A 10,000-nucleotide genomic window follows, 5' to 3' on the forward strand; every position below is an offset into this window, starting at 1 on the left:
TTTAAGATTCATTTGAAAGCACTAGCGGTGCAATGCTTTGATGAACTCTTGAGTCTTGCAGGCCAAATAGAAGACGCTGGCGGGCAGCACTTGGCACCCTTGCTCTAAGTGGACTATTTGGGGTAGCCCCTCTGCCATCTTCTCTTGGCAGATCCCAAAAAAACTTGGGAGCATTGACTAATTTGTTGGCTAGGAGACTCATTGTGCTAAATTGGAAGGCTGCAGCGCCTCCTTGCCACACCTGTTGGATTAGAGATATTCTTTTTTTCCTAAAATTACATTGAACAGTTGTTCGGTGAAGTTGCAGGAGGTATGGGTTAGGCTTAGGTTTATTACTTTGTTATGATCTCTTGAGGGCAGTGTTATTTTTGACAGCAAAATTTGATTTAGTTTTAGTCATAGTCTTTTGACTAAAATGTAATTTAGTTTTAGTCATAATTTAGTTATTTAAATTGTTTTAGTCTAGTTTTATATATAAGATTATAGTCGACGAAAACTACTGTAGATTTAGTCAACGAAAGGGTAATATTTAAACTTTCCTTCAATTTCTGAAAGTCAAAGTAAAACAGCGGAAAAATCACCGATACAAGTCGTATTTTGATGAAAATCATGTCTCAAATTTAGTATTTCGCGAGTAAACCGTGAAATAAACGGGATTACGTCGAGTGAGTTGTATGTTGTGGAAAATGCTTACCTGTGTGTGGTTTTCGGGGTGATTCGACTGTAAATGTCGCTTCAAGTTTGTTGTGTTTTTCCCCGTAATCCTCGCGCTGCATTTCTTACACTGCGTCTTGTTATCTTGGACGTCAAATACAAAATGTCCCCATATGTCCTCTCTCTCCTCTTCCTCCCCGGCGTTGACATGTTGTCTTCTGCAGCGCATTCCCGGGTCAGTCTCAAACGCAAACTACGTTTACGTAACTTCCTGACCACGTCGCTCTGATTGGTTCTCTTCCCAACTCCTCCCGCCTTTTCCTAACGAAATGAGTTCCGATCGGATCTCGTCTCTGGCAGACATTTTTGTCTCGTTTTTATTCGTTGACGAATATGTCAATACACCTCGTCATCGCCTTAGTCCACGTAAATTATTTTTTATTTAGTTATTGTCTCGTTTTAGTCAGGGAAAAAAAAAGGTTGTTGACGATAGCTATGACCAAAATTTTTCGTCAACAAAATTAACACTCCTTGAGGGGTAAAAACTAACAAGCTCACTCCCAGATTTCAGGTCAGTGGCGAATAAAATGCTTCGTACTTATGCACAAGTGAGGGTGGCCAACAGGAAGGGTGTGCTCACCTGGAAGCAGGGCTGGCTGATCACCGTCGCAGTGTGTCGTAGCTCCGGTGTGTACGAGTGCCTCCTGGCGCATCCGGCACCTTGCGGCGAGGGCGGGTGAGGCGACGGGGGCGGCTCTTCCGCCGGCTGATGGTAGCGGATCAGCCTTGAGGACGGCACGTAGCCTCGCCGGCCTGAATGGGACACACGAGCGTGTCAGTTTTTTGGGGCACACCTTGATCTAAATGGTGCTGATGTCCAGACATACTAATGTCTGTAACGTATTATTTTCGGGTCTCCCCATGTCTAGCATTAAAAGATTACAGTTGGTACAAAATGCGTCTGCTAGACTTTTGACAAGAACAAGAAAGTTTGACCACATTACGCCTGTACTGGCTCACCTGCACTGGCTTCCTGTGCACTTAAGATGTGACTTTAAGGTTTTACTACTTACGTATAAAATACTACACGGTCTAGCTCCAGCCTATCTTGCCGATTGTATTGTACCATATGTCCCGGCAAGAAATCTGCGTTCAAAAGACTCCGGCTTATTAGTGATTCCTAGAGCTCAAAAAAAGTCTGCGGGCTATAGAGCGTTTTCCGTTCGGGCTCCAGTACTCTGGAATGCCCTCCCGGTAACAGTTCGAGATGCTACCTCAGTAGAAGCATTTAAGTCTCATCTTAAAACTCGTCTGTATACTCTAGCCTTTAAATAGACCTTTTTAGACCAGTTGATCTGCCGCTTCTTTTCTTTCTCCTATGTCCCCCCCTCCCTTGTGGAGGGGGTCCGGCCTGATGACCATGGATGAAGTACTGACTGTCCAGAGTCGAGACCCAGGATGGACCGCTCGTCGGGACCCAGGATGGACCGCTCGCCTGTATCGGTTGGGGACATCTCTACGCTGCTGATCCGCTTGAGATGGTTTCCTGTGGACGGGACTCTCACTGCTGTCTTGGAGCCACTATGGATTGAACTTTCACAGTATCATGTTAGACCCGCTCGACATCCATTGCTTTCGGTCCCCTAGAGGGGGGGGGTTGCCCACATCTGAGGTCCTCTCCAAGGTTTCTCATAGTCAGCATTGTCACTGGCGTCCCACTGGATGTGAATTCTCCCTGCCCACTGGGTGTGAGTTTTCCTTGCCCTTTTGTGGGTTCTTCCGAGGATGTTGTAGTCGTAATGATTTGTGCAGTCCTTTGAGACATTTGTGATTTGGGGCTATATAAATAAACATTGATTGATTGATTGATTGATTGATGTGTTCCCAATTTAGGCCATCTCCACACGAAGTCCCCTATACCCCGTTTCAGCCACCATAAACCAGCGTTTAAGGTTCCCCTCCTCAGACAAATTTAAGTAAGTAAGTCAGCCGTTTAATTCTTGAATCTCCGGCACTTAGCTTTGTATGGACTCAGTAATTGTTTACAAACTGAGTTTGGAGAGGAAGTGACGCCAGAAAGACCACGCCCACACAGGAAGTGACGTCAGAAAGAACGCACAACAGCCAGCTTCATGATAAAGAGGTTTCGTAACTCGGAGGTAAACACAGGAATTATGAAGGCGAGTCATTCAGACATGCCCGTGTTTCTCCTCCTTCTAAATGTACAGACGATTGTGGAAATCACACATGAATACCTTAAGACAGTGTTTTTCAACCACTGTGCCGCGGCCGTGAGATACAGTCTGGTGTGCCGTGGGAAATTATGTAGTTTCACCTATTTGGGTTAAAAAGATTTTTTGCAAACCAGTATATATTAGCCTGTAAATGATGTGTTGTTGTTGAGTGTTGGTGCTGTCTAGAGCTCGGCAGTGTAATACTCTTCCATATCAGTAGGTGGCAGCCGGTTGCTAATTGCTTTGTAAATGTCGGAAAAAGCGGGAGGCAGCGTGCTGGTAAAAAGGTGTCAAATGCTTTAACCAAATACAAACAAAAAGTGAGTGCCACTTAGAAAAGGCATTTGAAGCTTAGGTAAGGCTATGCAGAACGAAACTGAACTCCTTGCAAAGTAAACAAAAACAGAATGCTGGACGACAGCAAAGACTTACTGCGGAGAAAAGACGGCGTCCACAAAGTACATCCGAACATGACATGACGATCAACTACGTCCACACAAAGAAGGATAAAAACAACTGAAATATTCGTGATCGCTAAAACAAATTAGGTGCGGGAAATATCGCTCAATGGAAGACATGAAACTGCAACAGGAAAATACCAAAAAAGAGAAAAAGCCACCAAAATAGGAGAGGAAGACAAAAACTAAAACACTACACACAGGACAACTGCAAAAAAGTCAAAATAAGTCAGGGCGTGATGTGACAGGTGGTGACAGTACACCTATCCAATCCAATCCAATCCACTTTATTTATATAGCACATTTAAACAACAATAACGTTTCCAAAGTGCTGCACAGCCATGTTAAAAACAATATTATGCTCCACCAATGACTGAATAAAACAAAAAATAAAAAAAAATAAAACCAATAAAAACCATATAAAAACAAATATGATTAAAAACTATTTTAAAGGGTAAAATCAAAACAATAAAATAAAAAACATCCATCCATCCATCCATTTTCTACCGCTTATTCCCTTTTGGGGTCGCGGGGGGCGCTGGCGCCTATCTCAGCTGCAATCGGGCGGAAGGCGGGGTACACCCTGGACAAGTCGCCACCTCATCGCAGGGCCAACACAGATAGACAGACAACATTCACACTCACATTCACACACTAGGGACAATTTGGTGTTGCCAATCAACCTATCCCCAGGTGCATGTCTTTGGAGGTGGGAGGAAGCCGGAGTACCCGGAGGGAACCCACGCATTCACGGGGAGAACATGCAAACTCCACACAGAAAGATCCCGAGCCTGGATTTGAACCCAGGACTGCAGGACCTTCGTATTGTGAGGCAGACGCACTAACCCCTCTGCCACCGTGAAGTGTTGCCAAACAAATATGATTAAAAACTATTTTAAAGGGTAAAATCAATTAAAACAATAAAATAAAAATCAAAGTGTATAAAAAACACAGAGGACAGAGGACCACACAACTCACGTAGTGTTAAAAGCCAAAGAATAAAAGTAGGTCTTAAGACGAGACTTAAAACACTCCACTGTGGAAGCAGTTTGAACATGGAGTGGCAGAGTGTTCCAGAGCTTAGGGCCGACCACAGAGAAGGCCCTGTCTCCCCTGGTCTTAAGTCTGGTCTTGGGCACCACGAGCTGGAGCTGGCTCTCGTACCTCAGAGCGCGCGCAGGAATGTAAATTTCGACGAGGTCCGAGATATATTGAGGAGCCAGTCCATGTAAAGATTTGAGACAAGAGCTATATGGATGTATCCTCGGTTATGCTTTAAAGTTATATCTAAAAATTGCGACAATGACTTTGAACTGTCAACTGAGTTTATGATTTCTGCTGGTGGTGTGCCTCCCGATTTTTTCAACGCAAAAAATGTGCCTTGGCTCAAAAAAGGTTGAAAAACACTGCCTTAAGAGAAGGTGATTGCAGCTACTTAGGATACGACACTTCTCAGACGGCAAGGGAACTTTCCAATGTCCGGCCGGGTCAGCTATGTTTCTACTTATCGAATAACTTTTGTCCATTTGTCGAAGGAGAGACAACGAGAAGGCGAGCTCCCATGGCTGTGATAAAAAAGGTTGCGTGTGCTTTGTAGTACCTGGCCATCGAGGAAAACAGCAAATGCATTTGGACTGCCAAAACAGATTGTATCACTTATTGTCCGCCATGTATGTCGCGGACTCGACGTCTCGGTCCAGAATATATAAAGTCACCAAAAAGGAAGGGACAATGAAGGCAAAAGAGAGAGGAGTGTCCTGACCAGATATCTAGATCCCGAGTTTGATTGATGTAAAATATTCTTTATCACATTGTTTACATGTCTAATAAAGATTTGATTAATTTATGATGTCTCGGGTGTGATTCACTACAATAGGGCCCCACAGCACACTGGATTCCAGTTCAATGAAATACCACAACACTGGATATTGTTCAGATTATAAACCCCGTTTCCATATGAGTTGGGAAATTGTGTTAGATGTAAATATAAACAGAATACAATGATTTGCAAATCCTTTTCAACCCATATTCAGTTGAATATGCTACAAAGACAACATATTTGATGTTCAAAGTGATTAAAAAAATGTTTTTTTTGCAAATAATCATTAACTTTAGAATTTGATGCCAGCAACACGTGACAAAGAAGTTGGGGAAAGGTGGCAATAAATACTGATTAAGTTGAGGAATGCTCATCGAACACTTATTTGGAACATCCCACAGGTGTGGAGCCTAATTGGGAACAGGTGGGTGCCATGATTGGGTATAAAAACAGCTTCCCAAAAAATGCTCAGTCTTTCACAAGAAAGGATGGGGCGAGGTACACCCCTTTGTCCACAACTGTGTGAGCAAATAGTCAAACAGTTTAAGAACAACGTTTCTCAAACTGCAATTGCAAGAAATTTAGGGATTTCAACATCTATGGTCCATAATATCATCAAAAGGTTCAGAGAATCTGGAGAAATCACTCCACGTAAGCGGCAGGGCCGGAAACCAACATTGAATGACCGTGACCTTCGATCCCTCCGACGGCACTGTATCAAAAACCGACATCAATCTCTAAAGGATATCACCACATGGGCTCAGGAACACTTCAGACAACCACTGTCTCTGAATACAGTTTGTCGCTACATCTGTAAGTGCAAGTTAAAGCTCTACTATGCAAAGCGAAAGCCATTTATCAACAACATCCAAAAACGGCGCCGGCTTCTCTGGGCCGAGATCATCTAAGATGGACTGATGCAAAGTAGAAAAGTGTTCTGTCCTCTGACAAGTCCACATTTCAAATGTTTGGGGGAAATATTCGACATCGTGTCATCCGGACAAACAGGGAAGCAACCCATCCAGACTGTTATCGACCCAAAGTTCAAAAGCCAGCATCTGTGATGGTATGGGGGTGCATTAGTGCCCAAGGCATGGGTAACTTACACATCTGTGAAGGCACCATTAATGCTGAAATGTACATACAGGTTTTGGAACAACATAAGCTGCCATCTAAGCGCCGTCTTTCTCATGGACGCCCCTGCTTATTTCAGCAAGACAATGCCAAGCCACATTCAGCACGTGTTACAACAGCGTGGCTTGGTTAAAAAAGAGTGCGGGTACTTTCCTGGCCCGCCTGCAGTCCAGACCTGTCTGCCATTGAAAATGTGTGGCGCATTATGAAGCGTAAAATACGACAGCGGAGACCCCGGACTGTTGAACGACTGAAGCTTTACATAAAACAAGAATGGGAAAGAATTCCACTTTCAAAGCTTCAACAATTAGTTTCCTCAGTTCCCAAATGTTTATTGAGTGTTGATAAAAGAAAAGGTGATGTAACACAGTGGTGAACATGCCCTTTCCCAACTACGTTGGCACGTGTTGCAGCCATGAAATTGAAAGTTAATTATTATTTGCAAAAAAAAAAAAGTTTATGAGTTTGAACATCAAACATGTTGTCTTTGTAGTGCATTCAATTGAATATGGGTTGAAAATTATTTGCAAATCATTGTATTCCGTTTATATTTACATCTAATACAATTTCCCAACTCATATGGAAACAGGATTTGTACTTACAGCTCATTGTATTACCTATTCTGTGTTATATCTGTTTTATGTTGCACGATTGCACCATGAAAAATTCCTAGTTTGTGAACCTGTTCTCAAACAGTGGCAATAAAAACTATTCTTATTCTGATTTTGAGATATGTTACATTTAAGAAGTTGCACACAAAGCAACACTGGAGGTGACTATGACGTGTGCATTTTACGCACATGCGTACTAGGTCGCGTTGCGCCGGAGGACGGAGGGCGGCGGGGGTCTTAAACGGTGGCATTGTTGTGTGTTGACACGGATAAGGTTACCATACCATACCATACCAACTTTATTTATAAAGCCCTTTAAAAACAACCACAGTTGAAGAACAAAGGGCTGTACACCACAAAGAAATAAAGGCAAAGGACAGACTAAAAAAAATAACATTTAAAACACATTGAAATCGCAAATACAAATTACCCTAAGAACAATTTGTTGGATAAAGAGCAGTTAAAATGTTAAAAATAGTTAAAAAAGTTAAAAGTTAAAATGGGTTTTAAGAAGGGTCTTAAAAGTAGCCAAAGAAGAGGCCTGTCTTACATGGAGAGGGAGATCGTTCCAGAGTTTGGGACCCGCAACAGAGAAGGCTCTGTCCCCTCTGAGTTAGGTGTGATTTACCCTGGATAACCTTAGTGTAAACTATGCATTCTTACAAACACTGTAGTGTAACTTTAGATTACCTTGCATGTTGCGTCAACGTCCTTATTTTTGCGTGTAATAGTTTTTTCACACAAAAAATATATATGATAAAATACCCTCAACGTCATTTTGGAGTGCCTAATTGTTGCAATGAGAGCATCCTGCCAAAAGATGGCGCCAGTGAACTAATTATAATGTGCCTCAGTTTACCAGTGCATGACAATATCAGCTCAGTAATGATGGAAAAAGTCTATGATTGCACAAGTAAACAAACAACTTTAGGAAAACATATTAGTAACTTATTTCTAAATTAAGAAATCAGTGACATGTTTGGATTGTGTACCTAATATTGTGACCTCTCACCTCCGGCGTCCACCAGCCACCTGCGGCTGTCCCCGCGGCTGTCAGCCTGGCTGATGACGGCCACCAGCTCTCCTTTGGCCAGGCTGAGGTCCAGGTCCCGGCTGCCAACCACGGCGCTCATCACCTGGTAGATCTTGTCGGAGCCGTGCTTGTCCGTCAGCTGCTTCAGCCGGAGCTGCGAGGTGGTGCCGAGAGGCTGAAGGAGAGCGGAGCACAGAGATGCTTCATGCGCCGTGTCATTATACTACGACTTTGTTCTTAGTACAGAACCCAAAACCAGTGAAGTTGGCACGTTGTGTAAATCGTAAATAAAAACAGAATACAATGATTTGCAAATGATTTTCAACTTATATTCAATTGAATAGACTGCAAAGACAAGATATTTAACATTCAGAATGGTAAACTTTGTTATTTTTTGCAAACATTAGCTCAGTTGGAATTTGATGCCTGCAACATGTTTCAAAAAAGCTGGCACGAGTGGCAAAAAAGACTAAGAAAGTCGAGGAATGCTCATCAAACAACTTATTTGGAACATCCCACAGGTGAACAGGCTAATTGGGAACAGGTGGGGGCCATGATTGGGTATACAAGCAGCATCCATGAAATTCACAAACAAGGACGGGGGTCACAACTTTGTGAACAAATGCGTGAGCAAAACGTTGAACAGTTTAAGAACAACATTTCTCAACGAACTATTGCACGGAATTTAGAGATTTTACCATCTATAGCAGTGGTCCCCAACCATCGGTTGGTAACGGGCCGCAGAAGAATTTTTTATTAATTTTTATTTAAAAAATAAATAAATGAATAAAAAATATTTTTTATTTTTATTTTTATCAAATCAACATAAAAAACACACTTACAATTAGTGCACCAACCACAAAAACCTCCCTTTTTCATGACAAAAACGTCCCTTTTTCATGACATAAAAAAAAATTAGAATAATAAATAAAATAAAAAGGATTCCGCCCCCCCGGGCCGCGGGACAAATTATTAAGGGTTGACCGGTCCGCGGATACAAAAAGGTTGGGGACCACTGATCTACTGTCCGTAATTACATCAAAAGGTTCAGAGAATCTGGAGAAATCACTGCACGTAATTGGCAATGCCCGTGGCCTTCAATCCCTCAGGAGGTACGGCATCAAAAACCGACATCGATGCGTAAAGGATATCACCATTTGGGCTCAAGAACGCTTCAAAAAACCACTCTCAATAACTACAGGTTGTCGCTACATCTTTAAGTGCAAGTTAAAACTCTACTATGCAAAGCCAAAGCCATTTATCAACAAAACCCAGTAACGCCGCCAGCTTTGCTGGGCCCGAGCTCATCTAAGATGGATTGATGCAAAGTGGAAAAGTGCTATTGGAAGTATTCGAGTAAAGACACACAGAAAGCCAACAGACCTGCGTGGCAGGAGCCAGGAGCGTCTCCTCCACACCGTGACACAGAGTCTCCAGTCTTCTGGAACCCTCCAGCACCGCTGACTCCGCCCACTCCCAGAACACACCATTCTCCAGAGAGCTGTGGGGCAGCTGCAAGGAGGGGAAAAGGTCCGCTCGACGTTAACATCCTGGGGCGTCGACAACCTGGGGGTTGCTTACTTACCTGTTGGGCGAAGCTTTGGAAGAGCTGCTCCATGTCGCAGGTGAGGTCCTTGTGCAGGCAGCTGAACGCCCCCAGCATGCGCCAAATCATCTGCAGCGCCAGTCCATTAAACTTCGGAAGCTCGTTAAGCAGCAACGTGTTGATGGTCCTGGGTGAAGAACACCATGACCAAAGGATTCAACTCAAAGGTCGCGGTTTGATGCTTGGGTCAAACGGGTGAGCCTCACTTATACGTGTTGGCAATGGCTTGTTCCTCGTAGCTCAGGGAAGATTTGGCCTCGATCACTTCATAGTCCAGCAGCTTGTCCAGCCTCTTGCGGATCAGGTTCCTCGGGCCCACCAGGAGGTCACGGAGCGCGCAGAGAGGCTTGTGGATCAGCGTCCTCATCCTCTTCTCCTGGATGCAAACAGAAGGATTGTCAGAAATCATCAGGATGCTGACATAATCCAGGATGGCTCATGGACTGATTTT

At 43.4% G+C, this 10,000-nt stretch overlaps 1 protein-coding gene across 2 annotated transcripts in view; it reads right to left on the reverse strand.

Moving 5' to 3' along the window:
- arhgef37 (Rho guanine nucleotide exchange factor (GEF) 37) overlaps positions 1-10,000 on the reverse strand; it is a 77,874-nt gene that overhangs the window by 21,266 nt on the left and 46,608 nt on the right. For both annotated transcript variants that reach the window (XM_061892010.1, XM_061892009.1), the window contains exons 12-16: positions 9,756-9,925; positions 9,529-9,676; positions 9,327-9,455; positions 7,923-8,118; positions 1,295-1,467 (exon numbers count right to left, since the gene is read on the reverse strand). In XM_061892010.1, coding sequence (XP_061747994.1) covers positions 1,295-1,467; positions 7,923-8,118; positions 9,327-9,455; positions 9,529-9,676; positions 9,756-9,925 — 816 coding nt within the window. The remainder of the gene's footprint in view (positions 1-1,294; positions 1,468-7,922; positions 8,119-9,326; positions 9,456-9,528; positions 9,677-9,755; positions 9,926-10,000) is intronic.

This window comes from Nerophis ophidion, linkage group LG29 (assembly GCF_033978795.1).
Source record: "Nerophis ophidion isolate RoL-2023_Sa linkage group LG29, RoL_Noph_v1.0, whole genome shotgun sequence".
NCBI classification, from domain to species: Eukaryota; Metazoa; Chordata; class Actinopteri; order Syngnathiformes; family Syngnathidae; genus Nerophis; species Nerophis ophidion.